Source organism: Lycorma delicatula, chromosome 4 (genome assembly GCF_047948215.1).
Source record: "Lycorma delicatula isolate Av1 chromosome 4, ASM4794821v1, whole genome shotgun sequence".
NCBI lineage: Eukaryota > Metazoa > Arthropoda > Insecta > Hemiptera > Fulgoridae > Lycorma > Lycorma delicatula.
The window spans coordinates 124,292,078-124,316,972 of NC_134458.1; the positions used below are offsets into that span (position 1 = coordinate 124,292,078).

Here is a 24,895-nt window from a genome sequence, read left to right on the forward strand (position 1 = left end):
GTATAAAATAATAGTATGAATTAAACATATAATTAAATACACTAATTATACAAAATACAAAAAAGTAATACATACATGAAATAATTTTATATATATAATAAACGTTTATACTAATTAAAAGAATAACAATAATAATAAAAGTAGTAATAAAACATTTACACTAAAATTTTTGTAACATAAGAAAAAATTTGGTGATAGTAAGTATCTTTATAATTAAAATATTATAAAGAGTTTTGTAAAGCATGCTGACTTCTAATAAGACCAACAAATGGAATAAATACAGAAAATAGTAAAACATTTTTTTATTTTCAAGTTTATACATTTTTTTTATTGCCTAACACAAAATAATTTTATATTTAAACATCATCAATTAATTATTAAGATGATTAATAAGGATTCTGGTGAGACCTGTTTAAGAGAAGTTGACTGGTTCATGATACATGCTGACCCCTGTAGCTGACCTGACAACAAAACCACAGTCACGAATCCACCGATGCAAATGCCTCGGCAGACATTTCCATTAATGTATTTACACAACTTTCTATTCTTCTTTACCTTACCTTCCTACCTTCATATGGGTTCTTTCAACCATGACCACCTACCATACATTACAACCCTCAACTATCAAATTAACGGATTCACAAAAGTGTGATCCCGTGTCTTCCTCTAACAACAAAGGTTTCACACAAAAACTTTTCCTATATCGAACTTCAATTAAACTATGCATTCAGATCATTATCATTACTTGACTGAGTTTTTAAACATCAAAAATACTATCCTCACACCAACAAAACAAGTGTTGATCACAATGATTACGATTTTGTCTTACAATTGAACCAACAATTTTATCTGATTCACGACCCTTTCTTGAAATAGTGATCTCAAGGATTTTACTTGTAGTATAGTATGATTCTAGAAATCTTTGCAATGTGCATTTGGTAAGATTCTAATGATAGTCAAGTTTAGTGTCTGAGATTTCTTTTTCAAAATATACTGAAAATCACAAATACCTGAATGATAGTACCCTCCTCATACAGGAGAGTATCTTGAGAACTGAATTTTCTGCGGGCACAAAAGAAGCATTCTATAAATCAGTCTGTGTCAAATTTCTGATAAATATTTTTTTCATACTGTACAGACATAGAATCAAGAAAGGATATTACTAGAATAGAAAAGTTATCAAAATTACACATAGAGAAAAAAAAATGTTACCTGGACTTTTATAAGCGGAAATGGTTAAGGGGCTTATAATAAACATAAAAAAAAAAAAAATTTGTGAGTGGAAGTGGTGGAGAGGCAATTTGGGAGGTTGAAAAAAAATTTTCCAATACAAAAATTGTAGATCATGCAAAAATCTACAACTTCTGTAGAGGTACTTTTTAACCTCAAAATTTCCAAGAAAAATGCAAAAAAATTATTTTTTTGTTTTTTATTTTTAATTTCTGCAAAAATAATTTAATTTTGATGAAACTTCGTGAAAGTATACCTTTCTGTGTCTTAAATAATTACAATTTTTTTGACATCAACTTTCACCGGAAATCCCAATAATACCATTTTTCACCCCTTTTCAACTTCCCACCATCCCTGCTCATGCATTTATGTTTTTATGTTTATTATAAGCCCCTTTACCAATTCCACTTATAAAAGTCCAGGTAAAAATTTTTTCCACTGTAAATGAGTTATTTCTATTGGTAAATTAGGAAAGATTAAAAATTACATAAAGATTACTCGTCAAAAAAAGTGTTTGTTTATCATAAATGAATGAGAGGTTCAGAAATAAATAAACAAGATGAAAGTTAAAAACAAATTTAACCAAAAGAGAAGACGATTTTATAATTTTTCTTTAAATATCATTGATCACCATTCTGAATATATTTAATTGTAGACTACCATAATTTTTTTAATTTTTTACAAACGTTATTACTTTCATTAGCTAATTATGCCAGGAGGATGGATGGTAAAATATTTAGGAGCAATTTTTGTTTTTGACACTTTAATTTCAAAATGTCTCACCAATTTTATGAAATGCATATCAAATGATGCATCTTGATTGTATGCGTTCCACCTAATAAATAGTGGTTTGAAAAACCAAAATGGCAGATATCAGAAATAATTTTCTTTTAATCAGGAAACCAAATGTTTTAAACTTATCAGGTGAAAATGAAATAAAGGTTCTTAAAAATAATTTTAAAAAGGCACATTATACAGTAAAATGCATGCATAACTTGTAAACACAAAAATTTAGTTTAGGATATCACACACAGGTTGGTTATCCTGGTTTTACTGGGATAACCTTAGGGTTTGATTGGGAGTCCCTACATTTGTAAAATGTCCCAGTTTTTTAAAGTAGTATGTTTGCTATAAAACGAACATTCGGGTTTCAAAAAAGAAACCCCACTGTTTGATGCAAACTTAACTTATTCCTCTGTGATAAAAGGTAAATGAATGGGTAAGCAAAATCAATGAGCTGACAATATTCAATTTGATATGCAATATCCTGTCTTCGCTACACTTCTAGTAAAGTTTACTCTTCTAGACTGTGTGTGTTATCAAACATAGCTGTGGAAACACTTTTTTGTAACTGTGAGCATTTATTTTTTATCTCTTTCACAATTATTTAAGAGATTTTGGTAAGTTTTATAATGGCTAAATGTAGAGACAATATTTCTGATTTATTAAAAAAATGAGATTACGTAAAAACAAATGTATAATTTGGAAATTAATTTTTTCAATTGCATGTGGTAATTTTCTGGCCATAACCTTACGACTGTAAGTCACAAACAAAGAAACACAAGGATGCTCTTTTAACACTTAAGAAATTAAAAATAAATTTTTATAAAAATGTCAGAGTTTCATAAGCTTAAATTAACTGATGAGGATACATTACTTATTACATGTTTTTCTACAGCTTTTTTTGTTTGAAGGATTGTGCTTCATCTTTATTTCAAAAGCTGCTAGAAAGGCTACAGCTCTGAATGCATTAAATCTGAGGTATTTTTTGGTCAATATTTAATGAATGTGATAATTAAAACTGGATAAATGTTATCTAAATAAATGTACTCTATGAAAAGTTAATCAAAATGGGCTCAATACTTATGGATTAGTTTGAAAACTTAGAAGTTGTAAAAAAGAAGCTTTCTACAAAAAAAATAAAGAAATCAGATTTGAGGATTAATCTGATTAGCAATTTAAATAAAGATAATTTGATCTCGGCCTTGCACAATGACCTCTAGTTAAGATAAATATCAATATCTAGTCAATAGATAAATAAAAACCTCAGATAAATATCAATCTCAAATAACCTCTCAATATCAAACAAATTCTTCTTTATAAATATTATTTACCATTGTACATATGTAGCGGTAAACAAGTTTTTATATGTTGAAAATTAAAAATATATCATATTTAAAGAAGATATAACAAATATTACCAAATATACTCTTGCATTTGCAATTTTAATAATTTTTTTCATGGTGAATTAAATATTTTAAATATGTAATAATACATAGTGTTCTTGACTCTTGTGACAGCGTTTTTATGGTTTTGGTATAAATTACAGAATTACTACATAATATTTACAAAGAAACCTTATCGCTTATCATAATATCATATAACCACAGCTCCAGCTTCACTACGACTTTCAGGTAAAGGTGGACAATCATCCCATGAATCTGTAAGAGGATCATATCGTTCAGCAGAAGCAATAGTAACTTGCCCTCTGTAAAAGTTAATTTCATGAGTTTGATCTCCTCCAATAACATATAGGAAACCATCAGCTGCAGCAACAGCAGGACTACCTCGAGGAACTTTCATTGGCGGTACCTCGCTCCAAACATTCTGAAATTAAATATAAAAAATTACGCACTACTGAAACTATTACACAGCCAACAGAATAGACATATTTTAAACGGTTAAATACAGTAATATTCACAAATTAAATAGGCTGATCTCCATAACAGAGTGAGTGGCAGCATTTCTGTCATCAGCAGACAAGAGTGGTAAAGTATATATTATTATTATTATTACTATAAATGATGCTAACAGTAGTGAACTAATGCAAACAGTTAAAAATGAATGGTACAACCACCCAAGAAATAGATTAAACTTTGTTATACTTTGCAATTACTATCATTAATATGACAAAGGAAAATTACACTGGTACAACTCAAAATCCAGAATTTAAAAACTTTTTCTCTTCTTTTCTATATGACCACACAACATGTAAAAGAGTACATTCAGAAAAGAAGGTATAAGAAAGGCCACAGACAAATTAAAAAATTAATATGACTAACAAAATAACAGAAAAGATTTCATTAATTCAAAATTTAAGAAAACACTGAATACTATTACTTTCAGAATTTTACTTATTAGTACAGAATTTTTTGAAGTTGGTTTTAATTTTTTTAATTCTATTTAAAATAAAAATGCTGGCTTAACATGAAAAAAGTAGAATGCAAGAAGCACGTAGGTGAGAAACCTTGAAAAATAAGAAAAGGCACGCACAAAAAATGAATGAAGCGACTGCAATTGAGGATGATTAAGGTTCTTTAGAAAGACAGAATACGTATTATATTTTTTCTTTCTGAAAAAAAGGGATTCAGAGAAATTATGTAAATATACTACTACCGAGTATCAGATAAGGCTTTCAGAAACATGTACTAGCTTTTCTAACAAAGTTTTCTAACTAATGTTTTTGAATTTTCTTTTGAAATTACAATAATATAAATTACAAAGTTTCATCAGAATATACATGATTTAATTATCAAATTCTGATCACTTTCAAAAATGAAAATCTTCAAATTATCTGAATAGAATGTATAATGCTTGGTTTAAATAATCAACTAAATTATCTACAAAAATGTATAATGGGACCATAAGAGGAACTTCCTCTACAACAAAAAAAAATTCACCAAAATCAGAGTAAGAATCCAGGAAGAGTAAGGATGATATATGTATGTATGTGTATATTTATACAGTATATATATTTAAAATAATAACCTACAAGGAACCGAAAATTTTAGGTCATTATAACCAATGTTTAGGCAGCTTAGTGGTACTACTTTAATATGCCATCTACACGGGTATTGTAATACAGTAATAATAATAATTAAAAATAATAACTTATTTTCGCAAAGATATTATTAAAATAAACAAAACTACGCAATAATAAATACAAATACGGAAGAGTAAAACAAGATAGAGAAAAATTGTAAAATTACTTTTTCTGCAAAAAGTCTGTTATTTTGCTTCGTTTCGAACATTTTGTGTTGTAATACAGTTTTTGAAGTTTCTTTTCTAAAACAAAACAAACACTCTTTGTTTTTCATTAGAAATTGATCCCGAATTAGTTTTACCTTATTAGTTTAGTCCTTATTAGTTTTACCACTCTCTAACCTCCTGATAATGTGTGCCTTTTCCTCTATTGTGAATGTTTTCCATGAAGGCATAATTAAATCACTATTGAATGAATTACACAGGATACATAGAATTAAATACAACCTGCACGATATGATATGCTCACAGCAAAAGATTAATAACAATTGAATGTGACTGCTTCAGTTTACAATAATCTGGTACACAAAGAAGTTAAAAAAAAGAACTATAGTACATATGTACGAAAAAAGGAACCATCAAAATATTTCTGTAGATACAATATGTTACTAATAAATCACTTCTGTCCATCATTATGAATGATAAAATGTTGCATTGCAGTAGGAAAAATAAGTCATAACAACCAATGTCATGATAAACAATGTACATCCTATGTTTATGCATTAAAAGCATTCCAAACTAACCAAGAGACAAGTTTTTAGTCAAAAAACTTATACTCAATATGTCATTATATCCGATGTCACTATAAGCAATACTTACTGTATTACGTTACTGACGAGTCACTTCTGTTCGTCATTATAAGCGATAAAATGTTGTATTACAGTAGAAAAAATAAGTCATAATAACCAATATGTTATTATATCTGACATCACTATAAATGATACTTTCTGTTACATATAAAAAAAAAATCAATGGATATAATTAAGATTCTGCTCCTTTTAATGAAGTTGGTAAAAAACAAATATCAATTAAGTATAATTTTCAAAACAAGAGCAAAAAGAAAGGATTAATTTTTTTTATATTAAAATATAACATTTAAACTTACATGATCAAATGAATATCTTTCAACAGATTGTAACACTTCATTACATTTGTTAGTGCCACCAACAACATATAAATAACCATCAAGTACAGCAACACCCATTTGTGAACGAGGTACCAACATAGATGCTAAAGGTGACCATTCACCTGTTACAGGATTAAAACTTGTTAGTTTTTGCATATGGCGGCTATTATGAGTGCAACCTCCGACAAGGTATATAAGACCTATAAAAAAAATACAGAAAAAATAATTATACATCTAAGCTTTACTTGTTCATGGTTATTGTGAATCAATTTTGAATACTTTAGTATACTGATTATTTTTCCAGTAAGTTATTATTTTTATTTCACTTTTTACTTAAGCTTAGTTTTTAATATCTGGTGGAATATTAATGATAAAATTTTATTTACTTAAATTATAGGCTCAATTACAAAATTGATTCTAATATATATACTTATGAAAAGGCATATTAATGTAAAAAAAACAAGATTTAAAAAAAAGTAACTATTGCCTGGTATGAAAAAGTAACTATGTTGTATGAAACATTACAATTTTGAGGTGTTAATGGAACTATGAGTTAAAAGAAATAATAAATAGTATAGATTCATTATGATGAGACAAAGTTAATTTTACAGAATAAGCCAGAAAACTGAACTTTTTTCAAGAGGGTCTTTAGCATCTGCAAGAAGACAATTGATTTTGTAGAAAACCATAATTAAAAATTATTGATCAGTAATGTGTTATTGTTACCTTCCTGGATAAAGATATTGTGATCTCTTGTCAAATTTGGGTGGGAAGAGAGCTTGCTGTATGAAGTAGCCTTGAAGTATACTTCATAGTTAATTTTGTGATCCTTTGAACTAGATTATTCCTTTATCACAATTTACTCCTTTACTTGAGGTATTTGTGGATTTTAGTTATGTACATACTGCGACTGTGCTAAGTAAGTGGGGAGATGAATTGTTACAGCATCCTTGTATTTGTATAGAGAGTGACTCTACCTATCAATCTGTTCATGATTCTGTTTCTATCCGCTGACAGCTATGAGAAAATAATAAAGAATAAAACCTATGAAACAGGTTGTTACATGTTCTTGATGCAACAAAATACCCTTTGGATTAAAAGATAAACAATTGATGATAAAAAATATAATTAATACATAAAACCAAAATGTTTAATGTTTACTTATATTATGAACACTTTCATAAGAAAGCAAATAAAACAATGACCTTAAAATACAATGTAAATTTGAAAAATTTTATTAAGTATTCAACAAGTATTTTTTTTATTAGAATAGATATTGTACTTGTAATTAGTAAACAAGGTAATTCAACAATTGGAGAATCTTGAAGATAATGTATATCATATTAATATATAAATCTGAAAGTTTATTTGTTACTCAATCATGAAAAAACTACTATATTGATTTTGATGAATCTTCTTTTATTTTCTAACTTCAATAAAACTATGTGCAACAGTAGAAAACATGCAATTCATGCTTGCAAGTATTACAAAATAAAACTTTTTTTATCACAGTTATAGAATGAAAAAGCAACATCCAATCTGAAGTGAATAACAGCATTCCATATAAAAGCAACAACAATAAATATATTAACCAAATCCTGAACAAGTCTACCATAATTGAAAATAAAAAGGTTTCAACATTAGTTTCAATAATAAAATTCTAAAAAAAACCTGTTACTATAAACAAGGAAAATGACATATAATTCCTTTTAATAGCAACTAATACAAAAAATGTATTGAAAATTAAATAGTTATCGCTTCATTAGAGAGATTAAAATGAAAAAAAAAATACCGATTTCAAAAATATAAAGTGCATCAGAAAAACAAATAGTAAAAACTTTAAAAGGAGAAAAATAAAAAAACAAAGATAATTCATAAAAACATTAACTAAAGAAAAATTTAATATTAACATTAAAAAATAATAAATTACTATTACTAAATGATAAATATTACTTAAAATCTATAACATAAACCTAATATAATTGCAAATATATACAGAACTTAAAAGCAAGGCTAGTCCTTCAAAAATTTTTTATCAGTTAACTTCTACTTATATTTGAGGTAGAGCTCATGAGAAGTAAATGTCAAGAATTGTAGGGGGTCACATTATTATATATTACTATAATAAAACACATATCTGATATTCCGATAATTCCTCAAATAATTTATACCAGCAATGTTTTTCGTTTATGGTGTGATGCAACAGTTAGGAATCCATCTTATCCAATAATATGCAATTGTTAATCATGCAACTATGCAATCATTAATTAAAGATGGCTTTATTGGCTGGAATGATATATAACTCAAAATTACTGATCATTACTAGACGCTACCTTTGCACTCTTTTGGGTCTTAATAAAAAAATGTAATCAAGCAGTGTGAAGAAATCTTTTTGTATAGTCTATCATCATTTACACTTTCAACCAATATTTTAGATAGCGAAGGATAATTTTTATCTTTGCAACTATAAATATTGTGAAAATGTTGTACAACTAAACAGAAATAGCTTGACAATAACTAATGTCTAAATAAAATAAAATAAAGAGTAATTATAAATTAATTACCTTCATAAGAAACTACACCCATACTAAATCTAGGTTCAGGCATATTTCCATGTAATTCCCATTCATCAAGTACAGGATCATACCTATATAAAACAGTTAATTAATATTATAGAACTGAAAAAAAATTAATAAAACAAAATCTATGCCTACTAATTAATAAAAATGGCAGTTTATTTAGTTTTCTGCTTTCACCAAAATAGAAACTTCTTGTTGGTCCACTACTTTTCATCTGGATAATTATTACAGACTACTTGAACATAAGAATCTATTTGGCACAAATTTTCAATCCATGTACCTCTCATATACAAATAAAGATCAGATCTAAAAATATTACATGAGCTTTGAAACTAATTAGTATCATCAAAAAATAATTAATGCTATTCTTTTCCTTGTAAGACAGAGAGAGGGCGAGAGAGAGAGAGAGAGAGATTTGACAAAAGACATTAGCATGACTGCTAGCATTAACACTTTTAACCACTAGTCTTGTATTAACAACAATAGTACAATAGATAAGACAAGTATAAAAATATCACTGCAAATACCTTTGCTGTTCACAAATAAAACTACCCTAACAATTTATGAATAAAATTTAGTACATTATCTCTTTCACTTATAATCTAACAGTAACTCACCGAACCATTTCTTGTTTTCATTACTTGTAGTCACCCTAATTGCAACTTAATTCACTAGAAATTCGCTCCTTCACTGATGCAGAATACCCTCGCTGATTCACTTAGACTGACTGTCAACTGATCTTCCCCAGAGTATTTACACACCTATCCTATTTACCTGCCAAATCGGACCCAACTCGAAGCATGTGAATGATTGTCCGCCCTCACACATTCCCATACCGGTCTGATAACTCTTCTCACAGAACACCTGTTTAGGTGTGCCAGTGGGGAGAATTACAAAAGGTGATTGTTAAACAGACCTGTTACCTTTACTAAAAGGGTCTCTTTTAACTCCTTTCTGGATTCTTATATATTTTCTACTACATTATTATATTTTCTACTACTATCTTCCTATTTGGTAGAAATATGTTACTCAGGTCTGTTATACTGGTCTTGTTACAATATATTGACTTGAATTTGGGTTCTCCATCAATACAGTGCAGTAGCATAGCTAACTTAAAAAAGAACCTATCATTCAACAAGATAAGGATGAAGGCAATGCTAAGTTATTACAAACATTAGATTAGAATAAACAGTGTAATATTAATGAAAAATATACCTTTCAATAGAAGATCCAATATCATCGCCAACCCAACCACCAACTGCATAAAGCACACCATTTAATGCACATAGTCCAAATTCACACCTTGGCACAATCTATAAAACAAAATTTATACCTTCCAACACAAATATTCACAGAAATAATTAAGAATTTATAACCAGAATAACATGACTAGTTTCATGTTCATGTTTTACACAAATAAAAAATCTTGTTAAACAGAAAAGTGTAAATTAAAACTAAACTGGAAGCCTATAGACAGCAGGCCGAATTATTTTCAGTGTATCATGTTTTTTACAATAATTTTATCAAATTTTCACAATTTGCATAACATATGACAACATAAAATAAATTTTGTAAATTAATTGTGAAGCTCAGGTTGAGCCTTAACTATTGTGAGTGTTGCAAGTACTGGATAGCAAATGGCCTTTAATTATGAGGATCACCAAGAAATAGTTTTAATTTGGATATCCTAACACAACAAACCTAGAAGACATGAAATTGGATCCCAAAAAGTAAACCTGAGGCTTCTGAGTAGTTGTAGAGGATGTCAGCTGATACAACCTCCGAGAAATGAAAAACTTAAAGAAGGCTTTGAGTTTTGCTAGGCTGAAAATAATTGAAAACTAGACTTCATTTTTCATTCAATGTAATAGAATCCTCTTTTAAAGTCCGAGATATTAATTAAAAATTACACATCAACTTCCAACAGCTGAAGGGACTGCAAAACCTGCGTTTATACACTAGACAAGTTGTTTTTTACTGCAAAGCTAATTTCAGTTATCTTGATTAATTATTTTTGACAATCTGAGAAGAATAGCTTTAGAATTTAAAATTACAAAATTTTGAATGAGTGAAAAATTAAATTTATAACTAATATCGGTACAAGAAACACATTATCTTTACTCTTAACACATTTATTCCTAACTCACAGAACTGTAGGCGAATTGATTTCAACCTGCTTGCTATATGTGGAAATTTGTGACCCTTGGTATTGCTTGATCCACGGATTGATTGGTAGAATGAATAACAAATGATTTTACTGAGATAATACAGTACTCAGAATTAGAGTGGAGTTTCCATGTACATTTTTTCTTTATATTTTTTGTAGTTTTGGGGTAAAAAGTTAAAAGTTTTTGATTCAGAGTGTTTTCTTTATTGTTTTTAGAATTATTTAGGAATAAAATAAAATGTATGCCATATTTTTAAATTTATTTATTCATACTGGATGTTTTTTCCACTTTTTCATTATACAGTTTCAAAATCTGGTAATAATGAAATAAATACTCCCCCAACTGAATCATATCTGGAGTTTCTGTTACTTATTACATATAACTTTGGTTGTAAAATTAGGCATAATGTGACTAAAAACAAGGGCAGTTTATTATATTCATAAAATCATTTACATCTGCAGCAGTTTATTTTGAAAATGGCGTTCACCCTTTTCTACATTCACTTTTATCTTTATTTGTCTAGGTTCAGTGATTTTTATATCTTTAATCTAGCTAGATTAAAGAGAATCTGATTTTTATTTTAAGGAAGAATTATTTGTACACTATATAAAGTTTTAGTTATTATTTGTACACTATTTTACTAACTCAATCATTTGAACAGAAAATATTGCCTACGATTTTGTTAAATTGATGAGGTCAATGTGAAGTCTTGCCGTATTTTCAACCATTGCCTGTCTGACAGAAAATATTAGATTTTTTATTTAGCATAAAGTGTATTTTATCTTTAGAAAACAGAGATTTTAGGAATCTCAATCTAGTACTAATTTATTTATCATACCATTACAATTTACAGATTCAGATAATAATAAAATGTCTTAAATCATTTTAAAAGAAGATTAAAAATAATTTTTTTAAATTTATTAAAAAATACTAAAAATAATTTTAAATGTTTCAGTCCACAATTTTAAATAAAGTTTTACAATTCTGCATACTTAAATATTATTAAATTTATAAACAATAACTACTGGCTGATCAGAGTTGTAAGCAAACTGGAGACTTCTAAACCAGCTGGTCTTGGGATTAATTCCTTATAAGGAATGAGACATGACTGTCTTATGTCTAAATCTGGACATTATACATATCAATTTATCTTAGATCATTAATACTTACTTTGAAATTTACAATATGAATAAAAATGATGCTTTTAAAAATTTTCTAAATATTTTTTAAATTTGTGGAAAATCCATCACAAAAAATCCATACAAATCAATATCAACAATGCTGAAAACTGCTTATAAACTTTATTTTGGTTGTCCTCAGGAAGAACAAGATAACCCAATAGTAGAAACCGGAATTTAATAAAATATTTTACAAATTAATGAATTAATTTTGTTGATTTGTTTCTACTATGGTGTTAATGTATATGTTTCTAATATGAAATTTTATCTGGGCGTTATATATACTACTTGTGGCATTGACTGATTGATTAGAATTTATTTATACTCACAAAAGAAAATCTTAAAGTTGCATACTTCAAGTAAGCTTTCCTATATACTGATAGCTCACATTGTAGGGATGAACAAAACATATGCAAGTGTATTACTAATTCTGAAAGCTATTATGCATAATTATCACGGTGAATCTGTGGTGACCTAAAAATTACTGAGTTCAATCTACAAGGTTGCTTACAAAATACCTTAGTTTCTTGTGTTCATGTAGCAGCCGCACACTATTAATCAAAAACACTTAAAGATTGACAAAAAGAGATAACTTCACTTCAGGACACCAAACTGTTAAAAATACTCCACTTGTTGATCCTTACAAAGTTATTTTACTACCGTTATACATAAAAATACTACTAATGAAGAATTTTATGAAAGAATTAGATAAAATTGGAGAAGGCATTGTATATTTAACTCAGGTCTTTCTGCGAACAAGTGATACTAAATTGAAAGAGGGAATATTCATTGAGCCTGAAATCAGAAAATTAATTTATGACCATATATTTGAAAGCAAATTGAATCTTAAGGAAAAGTTGAACTGGCAACAAGGAAATCATTCAAATATGCTGTTCAATGTTTTTTTTTTGAAACAAAAAAGCTAAAAATAGTGATCTATTAATAGAGTAACTCAGTGATGAACTACAAAAATTTATGCCAGAGAATGTAATTGAAAATTCATTTTTTATAATTAATCAAGATGAATTTCTCTCCAAATTTGAGCACATGAGTGATGAACAGTGAGGAAAGTTCCATGAAATAGATTACTGCTGGTTTTTACGAGAATACTTCTAAGTACATAAAAAAAAAGTCATTTCTTGGTTAAATTAACACCAATTTATGCAAAATAAATAATAATTTACCTTTTATTAATTCTTATCACTTTTGAATTGATAGTTTTATAAATAAATACTTAAAAAGTGATAATTTAAGTTATAAAGTCATAAATTATAAAACACTAAGATCATAAAGTCAAGATTTTCCTGTCGTTTAATCGTAATAACTAAATATCTGAGGGTGAGAGAAAAACTGATTTGATTTTAAGATTCAGCATACAGAATAGGTCACCAATTTTTGTTCTGACATTTTTCCTTTAATCTGTAGATCAAAATTTTAATAAACATTTTTTGCATAAAGAAATACTCAAATATGGTGTTTGAAAATAATAAAAAATATTTTGAAGTACAAAATAAATAATATTTTTTTTAATAAAATATTTTGAAGTATAAGATAAATAATACTTTTTTCAATAAATACCATGGAAGGCACTTTTTCCCAAGTATCATCGCTTGGATTGTAGACTTCACCATTTGCTAAAATATGAGATTCTTGTTCACCTCCAACGACATAAATACGACCATTTAAGGCAGCCACTCCAGGTAATATTCTACCGATGCCCATTGGAGCAGCTCTACACCATTTCCTAAAAATTAAAAAAATATATATTAAAGAATTATTTGTATAAAACAATAAAATTAAGAGTAATTATTTTCAAACTGATGTACAAGATTTCATAAAGAAAAAATTAATAGTTGATAGTTTGTGGTATTAAGTTTGTTCACAAAGTTGTATGTCCAATATTTTATAAAAGATTTTCCCTAAAATAACTGTAACTATGGATAAGATCTTTATTATATTTCTAACACTACAATAATTTATTAAGTTCACATATTTTACAAAAATAGAGCTCATAATTTGAAGAAACAAATTTTATAAACATGTGATATTTTTTAGGAGGTCCAGCTATACCTAATACGAAGTTGAGCCAATAGGCTTATTTTGCAGTCACTGAACATCAAACATGGTCTGGAATCATTAAGTTGATAAATAGGCAGCAGGAGAAAGGATTAAGGATAAGAAGTAGCAGGTGGTGAGAATGAACGATCTACGTATCAGGTCAGTTTACTGCCTTGCCCAAGATCTTGACATACTGAGTATGAAAATTGTAACACTGAATATAAGACAGTAATAGTTTATGAATCCACTGTGAGCTACTGCCAGTATATAACAAGAATAGTTTCAATAATCCATATTTACAAGTGCGTTGTGAATAACAAACATGTTTTTTTCTTCACAGAAAATTATAAAAATTTAAAATCCCTACAATAAATTATTTCACATTGATTTGTTTTATTTGCTGTTTTAAAATTTCTTCTCAAAAAAATTCTGTCTAAGAATCCGAAATAAAGAATCCAATTTTTGTTTTGGACATTAGTTATTTGACTGGTTCAATGCTATTTTCTATATATTTTGCTCTGTTTTAACAATTTAACGTCAATATAATTTCTACTTAGTAGTTATCTTCCCAATCTTTATTTTTATCCTTTACATTTTTATCCCCTACTACCAAATTTCCTAAATCTGGATGTTTTATTTATTGTCAAACTTGAAAATTCATCTCTTTACAGGATTCTGCCACAAATCTCTCTACTCTCCTGTTTCCTTTAATTAAGCTGTTTAATCTTTGCTTTATCAAAGTACCTCATTTCAACATTCTCCTGTAGCACTACATTTCAAAGGTCTCTCTCTATCAATTCCTTCTTGTCTTTTCTTTTTTCCATGTTTCACTGCCATAAAGCACTATATTCTACTTAAACATTTTTTAAAACATCTTTCTACTCATAATTTTTACATTTACATTTGATATTACTAGACTTCTTTCTTGCTTGCTTATGTACAATTCAGTTTGTACATGTTTCTTCCTTTCTCTGAAATTTATCTAGTATGCTTCAACTGGAGTATGGTTAAGAGTTCATCTGACAAAATTCCTTTTATTAAATTACCAATATATACGACTGTGCCTTCAACATAATCTTCAGGAAGCTTATGCTAGATGTAGTACCACTCTCATTCTCTACAACACTCTAGATCACTCTGATAGGAGTGGCTGTAGTTACAACTACGGTGGAAAGGGTCACAGACATGTAGAATGAAGGGAACAGCACAAGTGTGTTGCTTGTGGTGGGTTGGGGCATCGGATGGGGGCCTGTGACTGTGGAAAAGCAAGAATGAAATTCATCTAAATAAATGTAAATAGATGTACTGCCACCCATGATCTCATCTGGAGGGCAGCAGTGGTCAGTGGAGTGGATTCCCTCCTATTCCAATATGAAGAGCCAAATAAGAGGATCATAGCAGAGAATGTCTGGTATGTGGACAGTAACGGGAATGCTGCGGTTCAAAATATTTCTGGACATTACGCCATGCTGGAGGTCACCAAGAAGGCCGGTTTTGTGGCAGTGGAGTTGACGAGTTGTACTGGCATCTCTGCATACATCTCCTCCAATTATGGGGATGAAATTTTCAACGAGTTCCTCACTGACATTGAAAGATACATAAGGAGCTCTAGAAGGCCAGTTCTATTAACCAGGGACCTCAATGCAGAATGCGTGGAGTTGGGCGGCATTAGATCAACCAGACAAGGGTATGCACTGACCTCCATGCTCCGGGCAGCCGGCATGGAGGTTCTCAATACCCCATATGTTCCCACATTTATTGGCAAAGGTAGGAGCTCAGTGATCGACATAACTGCCATCCTGGAAAGAAGCACCCTAAATGTGTCAGAATGGATGGTCCTTGATGAAGAATTTGAGTCAGACCATAGAACTATAGTTTTCACCATCCAGCAGGTCCGACTAGTTGAGTCCTTCCAAACAAGCCTCTGGAGGTCCAAGGAGGCACAAATCAAGAGGATTGTGGGAGCTAGAGTTGATATATTGGCACCCATGCAGGGCCCAGATGCCCTCATGGAGGCGCTCGGTGATGCGTGAAATCGCTGAGCGCTCAGGATTCTCACCAGGTTCTCACGCTGCACGTGAGAACCACCAGGAAGAGTGTTTACTGGTGGTCAGACTCTATTGCCAAACTGAGGACTCTGGCCGTGAGGAGACGTCTACAGTGGACCAGGGGCTACTGTGGCACAGGTAGATGATCTTGTCACACGTTATTGCTCGGCAAGAACTGACCTCAGCGCCACTATCAAGAGTGTGAAGGCGGCACCTGGAACAAACTCACTGAGGAGCTTGATGGCAATCCATGGTGGAGAACTTGCCTAATAGTTATGAAGAGGCTTAGCCGGTCCCTGCCCCAGCTGATCCGTGGTCAGGCATTAAGGGCGGTTATGGGCCTGTTCCCCTGTCATGAGGAGTGTTGGTCAAGAATGGAGTGTCATTATGAGAACAGACTCACAATTGGTGAGCTCATATGGGCTGCCAGGAAAATAAATATCAAGAAACGTCCACTCCATTACGGCAGTAATTGTCGAGAACTTTCTGGAAGAACACCCATGGGCTGTTCTTGATGTCATGAACGGGGTCCTACAGGGGTGCTACTTTCCAGGCTGCTAGAAGGGAGCCTGGCTGGCTTTGATTCCAAAGCCAGGAGCCAGCAGCAGTGATGGTCCTAAGTCTACTGCCTGCTAAATGTCACGGGCAAACTCCTAGAAAGATTATTTGCTGAACGAATAAGGGCCAAGGTTGATGCATCTGAGGACTTCTCCCCCAATCAGTAAGGTTTTGTACAGAGGAGATCAACCACCAATGCAATCAAGCATGTCCTTGACTGGGCTCCTGTAGAAGCTCTTGAGACAGGAGCTTCTGCATATGTGAATTTATGCAAATGACCAGGCTGTGCTGGTAGCAGCCAGCACAGAAAAAAAGGTCGAAGAGATTGCAAATAATGTGGTGGAGATGATAAGGAGTTCGTTGGATGATAGGGGAATGGGCCTGGCCCCATATAAGACTGCTACCCTAGCCTTGGTAGGAAGAAGAATAACGGTTAACAGGGTAAGGGTTGCCACATTGGCGTGTGGTTAACAAAATCTGGTTTGTTTAACGTTCAACCCACTGGGTTGGTCTAGTGGTGAACGTGTCTTCCCAAATCAGCTGATTTGGAAGTCGAGAGTTCCAGCGTTCAAATCCTAGTAAAGGCAGTTACTTTCAAATAGATTTGAATACTACATTGTGGATACTGGTGTTCCTTGGTGGTTGGGTTTCAATTAACCACACATCTCAGGCATGGTCGAACTGAGGCTGTACAAGACTTTACTTCATTTACACTCATACATATCATCCTCATTCATCCCCTGAAGTACTACCTGAACAGTAATTCCTGGAGGCTAAATAGGAAAAAAGGTTTGTTTAATGTTCACCTGTAGGAGGTGACCAACTCTGAGTTGGTAATGAACAACTTGGGCAAACTTATGGGAAGGCGAACTGGTCCCAGGCAAAGTAAAATAAGAATGATACTGTCCGTTGCAATGTCTGTTGTATTGTATGCTGTGCTTGCCAGGGCAAATGCTCTTTCCAAAAAGAGAAACGTGAGGATGGTAGTATCCCTACAGCAGCGGGCGACCATTTGAATCATTTCAGCATATAGAACGATTTCAACCATTGTGGTAGAAGTTATTATGGGAATAATACCTGTTCACCTGAAAGCAATGGCAGTTAAAAAGGACGCATGAAGGCATGCCTAAGAGTGAGGCATGCATATTGACATTGGAAGAATGGCAGGCAGAGTGGGACGGAGCTCCACCCTCCATATGTCGTTATGGACTAGGAGACTGATCCCCAGGATAGGGCCATGGGTCCAGAGGAATCATGGTGAGGTGGACTACCACCTTGTTCAGTTCCTTTTGGGTCATGGTGAGTTCGCCTTTTAACTGCATCATTTTCGCAGGAGGGGTTCCCCAGGGTGTATTTACTGTGGCATCAAAGTCACCCCAGAGCACACCTTTTTTGGCTGCACCAGATGGAAAAACAACTTGGAGTAGCTGATCCCAGGTAACATCATTGAATTTATGCTCAAAGGAAACCAAGAATGAGATGCTGTAGGAAACATGGTCACGCACATCTTATGAACCCTGGAAGCTAACAGCAGGATATAGAGTGCTGATTAGACAAGCCAAAGATGAAGACGTCTAAACAAAGGACTGAGGTGAAGATAAGGACTAGTGAGCAAGGTAGTGAGCAGGACTAGTGGCAACTTCATTCGTCAGGGGGGACGAATGAAGCCCCTTGTGGAGCCGTTATTCACCACACTTGCATGGATGGATGATGGTGATGAAGCATGAGGACTGTGGATCCCAAGACTGACGGCACCTCCTGGGGCTGTGTAATGCTTAACTGCGGGTCTGGCCCCAGGAGGGAACTTAGGTGAGGTGTTAGTTTTGTTGGTATAGCGCAGGCACACATATGCACAAAAAAAAATCTAGTATGTAATAACAACTATGATATTTCACCACACTCTGACTGCTTAACAGAGATGTGTGTTCATGGACACAATGTCAGGCACGTAGTGATTCACCAGTTTTCTCTTTATAAATTGATACTTTCAAAATTACCTTGTAAAACTATCTCATGAAAAATTACAACAATCATTAGAAAAAATTAGGTAATTAAAAATATAAAAAAGGGAATTAAACTAACGTTCTTTTTCACTTTAACAATATTTTTGTTAATTTTGTTAGTTTTCAGGTTGATGGTATTCATAATGAATATCATATGGTTGGTATTCATATGAATTTAGCCATTTTTAAAACTTTTCCACTACTTGAATGTTTAGAGTTTGGGTTAAAAGTAAACTCTTTAACTCAAATTTTAGGTTATTCCTAAATGCTATTTATTCATATTTAAAATTCCCAAAAGATTCTTTCAATTACATACAAATTTGGCACAATTTCTATTCATTTTAAATGCAACAAAAAATTTCCAAATGCACTTTTTGCAATTTGCAGACACAGACATTTACAACATCTAAAAAAATGTTGGAGTTTTTGTTAGAAAATTTTCTAAATTTTTACATTAATTTTCATTCCTGCTTTTTGATAGATCGATTAGTTTAGCTTTCCAACTTCTAGATTAGTTTACAACTTCAATTAGTTTAGTGTACAACTTCTAGATGGAAATAGAACGCTTCTATACTCTCTATTCCACGGTTCATGTACATGGTTCAATATAAAACCAGTTATGGCTGACTCACCTACTATGGAAGTTGTATAAGGAAGAAGGAAAGGGGTGAAAAAAGAAAGGTGAAATGACCAACCCATATAATGACTGCCTCTTGATTGGGATTGACTATGAGTAGTCTTGCTTACAAAAATGTTTAAATAAAATAAAATTGATTATACAGAATCAAAAGTACATTTTTGTTTAGTTGATTCAGTACAAATAATACATCAAGTTTACAATCCTCTTCAAGTTTTTTTAAGAACCACATTTGACAACATATAACACCTGCAGCTATTTCAAATAGCATAACAATTTGATTTTCTTGGATTGTTCCAATAAAGAAAACCTTACTTTATGAGTATTTTTTAAGTTCAAAAAACAAATTTTATTAAAATTTATATCTTAACATCTATTCAGTAAGCTACTAGGTAAAAAATTTATTTCTGTTTATTTTTTCATTAAATTTTTCATATTAATTTAAGTACTTGATATATCTTTAAAGAATGCTTTTTTGGACTTAGTTTAAAAAACTGTTACTGTCAAGTAATTAAAGTAATTCAAAAGAATATGTAAAAGTGAGCTTTCAATCCCATAAAAATGAAACTCAACTCGTCATTGGAAATCAGTTGTTTGACAGCTGTTTTTCAAAGTCGAAGGTTCTAAGTTTCAATTCTTAATACAAGCTTTTACAGAAATTTAAATACTAGACAGTGGATACCAGTATAATTCAGTGGTTGGGGTTCAATTAAATATGTGTCAGGAATGGTCAGCCTGAGTCAGCACAAGACTACACCTCATTTATATGTCATACATACCATCATCTCACTGGATCATTACGGGGGGTTGCTTATTGTTCACTAGTTGAACAAATTGCAATGTACACATTAGGAAACTAAAATAAAAAGTAATTTCATAAATCAATTTAATTTTGTAATTATTTTTATATATTTCTTAAGAGAAATAAAGACTGATTGAGATTATCTCAGTCTTTTTTTTTATTATTAAATTAGAATAGTATAACACTAAAACTGTTAACAGTGATTGAAAGAACATAGTCATGTAGAATAAAAATAATTACCTTCTAAATGTATCAAATCTTTCAACAGATTCAAAAGTACATTCTGAAGAACGTGTCCAGGTACTAATTAATTCTCGTTTTGAGCCTCCGATTACAAATATATCTTTCTTAGCACATAAACGAGGAGTAACAAATAGAGGAACTAAACTTCCTTTTTTTGTAACTAAATCTTTCCTTATTGAGCGAAGAGCAACCTAAAAAAAAATTAGACATTAACAATGTCGTAAAACCTAATTTAAGTGAATGTTTTTAATTATTACAAATTAAAAGATTATTAAGATAATTGCTTAAATATTACCTTCGTAGTTGGTATAGCAATATCAACTGAACCATGTTCAAGGATCTTAACCTAGGTATTTTTTTTTTTATTAATTGCAATATAATTCATATAAAGAAGCATAATGCGTAAACTGGAATCAAGCACTAAAACAAGGAAAAAAGAAGAGGCAGACATTTTAAAACCAAAAACAAAAGAGTGAAATGCATGCTAATAACAATATAGTGGAACTCAATAAAATATAGTTTTTAATTCTTTGGAGTCAGCACACAACATGTAGTTATAGCTCCTCACTAAATAATATTGATTACACTTTGACCCCTGTAGACTATCAGTTAAAAAAATTTCAAATTTCATTTTAAAGAAATTTCAAAGAAAACTGTCTCAATAATGTTGTCTTTGAAATATCTGGAAATTCTAGAGAAAGACTGCTAATCGTAAAGTGATGATTTTCTCTCACTTTTGCATTAACATGTTCAATGAGGTTGTAAGTCCACACACTGGGCCTGCTATTTCCCTGTCCGACAGGAACATTTGAATGGCCCTCTTTAAACTCACAACATCACTGCCTCACTTTTCCTTCATTCATTGGATTAGACACATATTTAACACAAATGATGGAGAATTTCAGTAGCATTATATCATGTTGTGTTTAGACAACTTGACAATATTATGGCGTGGTGTGAGTGACAACACTATATTTAGTGAGGTCACTTTAAAGAGGTTAAGCAACATTATATAATTATTTATAATTGCTACTGTCATGCTTAATACCTACCCTTCAACACTGATTTGAAGATAATTCCACCCTGATTTAAAGTTAAATATTTTGGTTCCACTTGTCTTTTTGGGTTGCATGAACGTTTTCTTTAAGAAAATCTGAGCCTGTTTTCAGAAGTCTCTTAATAGATGAAATAATAGATTTAAGTTACAGTATACAATTTTGTTAATGCAAAAGCATCGATCAGTAATATGGTACTCCATTTTGAAAATGATACCCTTACGGATTATGTACAAGATAGACAGTAACTGACTTTACAGGGAGCCTTTAAGTATTCTAAGAAGTAAAATTTTTGTCTGTTTTCATGATTTGGATAGATCATCCCTTTATCAATTTCAATCCTTTCAATTACCCTTTATTTCTTTCTTATCAATAGTATTACATAAAAGTTTTTGCTAGTTCACTGATCCTTTTCCTTCAGAAAGCACATTATTATATGCTACATGCATAACCTCAAACATGCAGAAGTCACATTTTTATAATCTGCATTTTCTACAAACTTACTGATGTTGATTCTTCAATATTTTAATATATGTGCTGGCATCTAGCAGACGTTGTTTAACTTAAACAGCTAATGAAAATTGCAGACTGTTATTGCTTTATTAACATGCCTTTGATGGTCAAAATCAGAGTTTTACAATGAGAAGTTTACTTAAAGCTACTCCATTTGTAATTAGTTTTCTTTTACATTTTTAAAATATTTCAGTGATGTTTTTTAATTATGTGCAGTAGAAGTGTAAATATTTATCATACTTAAATGTCATAATGGAATGTTATTTTAGTTAAATATGTTAAACAAGGAGGTTTAAATCTTAAAAGAATCCCACTGTTTGGGGTTTCTCCTCAAAAAAGAATCCAAAGAAAGGGATAAGAATGAAAAGACCTTTAAAATTAATTTGTCCTCTGTATAATTTGAGGTTTGGTGGGGGGAACTTAGCCTATGGACCTATATGAGAACAGTTTTCAATCATGTGACCTTGCAATAATCCAACCTAGATCTAAGGAGCTTGTCAGAATAAAGTTAGGCTTCCTAAAAAAAACTACAGAAATTCTTAAAAATGATAAAATAGTTTATTTCATAGGACACTACTGTATATTATTACCAGAAAAATTATCATTATAATCATCATAAAAAATAATAATTATAATTATTATAAATAAAAAATAATAAATTATTATAAATTACAATTATTTATAATTATCATTATAAAATTATCATTATTATTTTCAATTTTTCTGTATTGGAAAATCATTGTATTTTTACCTACACCAACATAATTGAATATAAAAAAAACAACAAATAATACAAAGAAATATTAATGAAAATACTTACTTTAAGGCTAGCATCATTACATTCAGTTATTGCATGTTCCAGCATGCATAAGGACAGAAGAGGTAATCTAACATGTATTAGAATTTCAAAAACATAACGTTTTCTTTGAGTTAAATCATGGCTTATCCATTTCATAGCAGCTTGAAAAACCTATATAAAAAAATTTAATTGATGAAATAAAACACACGTTAAACAACCGAGTACATCTGTTTTACACTTACTATATTTATCTACTATAGATTATTATATTTTTAACAATGTAAATGTTGAAATCACTCACTGATGTACAATGGGAAAATGTTAAGCAACAAATACCTCTTTTTTTAATTTCATGAAAACTGAATAATATTTTTCTATTATACACTGTTGAAATATCTCTAACTTGCACATTTTTAAAATTTCACACAATATACTATTATAGATAAAATTATTTTAGAATTACAAATGATGAAGCTGTGAATAAATTTTATCAAAAAAGAAACAAAAAAAATCTAAGCTGGGACTCAATTTAAGACTTAAAAAAAAATCAACATTGAACACAAATATAAATAAAGAGCTATGCTAAACGGTTATTGAAATAATTTGGAAGATAAGATTATACAGCAAAATGATCCACAAAAATTTTTTAATTATAGTGTAAACTTAGAAGGGTATTTCAATGATTAAACAATCATAATCAGCACACATTGTGGGGGGGGGGAATACAAACAAAATGTAAGTAAATAAATCTGATCTCCATGGCAGAGTAATAGCTTCTTAGCCTTTCATCTAGAAGTTCCAGGTTTGAATTCTGGTCAGGCATGGCATTTTTCACTCTAAAAATTTCCATTTTCATATTCCATGTAAAAGCTTCTTTGTACGCTTCTGTGGTGAATTAAATCGTCAGTCAGAGAAGTGAAAAAATAAAATAAAAACTGACAAGTAAATAATACTTATGAAAGTCTATTAAAACAACTATTTTCCAAGTGAAGCTGGGTTACAGGCAATTTTTCTGGTCTTCTAAATTTAAAATGAGCCAAATGCTCCTTTATTCTAGATCTGTTTTTCTCAATGTACCTTAAATTGCAAAACTGAAAAACTGCACTTTAAAGTTCAACATAAACTCCAAATGTTTTCATCCGAATCCCATCAAATTTTCGGATAACGTGATTATTAAACTAACCCTCCTATTGAAAATTTGAGAAAATATATGTCAAGAAAAATGCTCCTGATATATTTATTACAAAAACATTGTTTTCTCTTCTATATCTCTATTAAAATTAGACAATCAGATTACAGTTATAAAATGAAATAGACATTTCCATTGCATGCATGTTCACTATTTTATTAGGTAAACTAACATTAAAAAGTACTAAAGTACTAACCTGCAATTCACTATCTACTTGAAGAAATTCACTAGCTAATATAGCACATAGATTTTCTTTAGGCAATTCATAAAATTCCTCTTCACGACAAATACGAGGAAGATTAGACAAAATAAAACTGAATGCAGCTTTTGCTAATTCTTCACAATTATGACCTTCAGCAAACCTAGAAAACAAAATAGAAAAGATTAGCAAAATATTTAATGGAGAAATAATAATTATCACCTTTTCAGTACAGTTCAGTGACATAGTTAATAAGGCTCTTCAATTGTAAATCAGTCATAAAGTTTTTTTTCTATCTATTTAGTCCACCTGTTTGTTTATTGACCTTCCTTTTAACTTTATCCAATTTTTTTTAAAGCCAAAGTCTTGATGCTTTGCTGTAGTTCAACCATTTTTACATGACTAAACCATTAAATTAGGACTTAGAAATTTTTTTTATTAGTGATTATATTTATATTACCTAGAAAAATAATGCCCCTCTAAAAAAGAATCCAGATTCATATGCATTAAATTAATAAATTTGAAAGTAGTTTGGCTGCTATAACATTTTCTTAGAAAAAGGTTTTTTACATGGAAGTAAAAATGTTTCTGGTTTTAAAATATGAATTGTCTGGAATAAAAAATAAGGTATATCTATTAAAATCAGAATGTTTTAAATAGTCATGCAAACATTTCATTGGAACATGAT

The 24,895-nt window shown here is 30.5% G+C and overlaps 1 protein-coding gene across 1 annotated transcript in view; it reads right to left on the reverse strand.

Annotated features, from left to right (window-relative positions):
* Positions 1-212: 212 nt before the first annotated feature.
* Positions 213-24,895, reverse strand: part of LOC142323856 (actin-binding protein IPP) — a 43,951-nt gene continuing 19,268 nt past the window's right edge. The window contains exons 4-11 of the mRNA XM_075364153.1: positions 24,205-24,370; positions 22,841-22,990; positions 20,450-20,643; positions 13,682-13,847; positions 9,973-10,070; positions 8,743-8,825; positions 6,158-6,378; positions 213-3,837 (exon numbers count right to left, since the gene is read on the reverse strand). Coding sequence (XP_075220268.1) covers positions 3,607-3,837; positions 6,158-6,378; positions 8,743-8,825; positions 9,973-10,070; positions 13,682-13,847; positions 20,450-20,643; positions 22,841-22,990; positions 24,205-24,370 — 1,309 coding nt within the window. The 3' untranslated portion in view covers positions 213-3,606. The remainder of the gene's footprint in view (positions 3,838-6,157; positions 6,379-8,742; positions 8,826-9,972; positions 10,071-13,681; positions 13,848-20,449; positions 20,644-22,840; positions 22,991-24,204; positions 24,371-24,895) is intronic.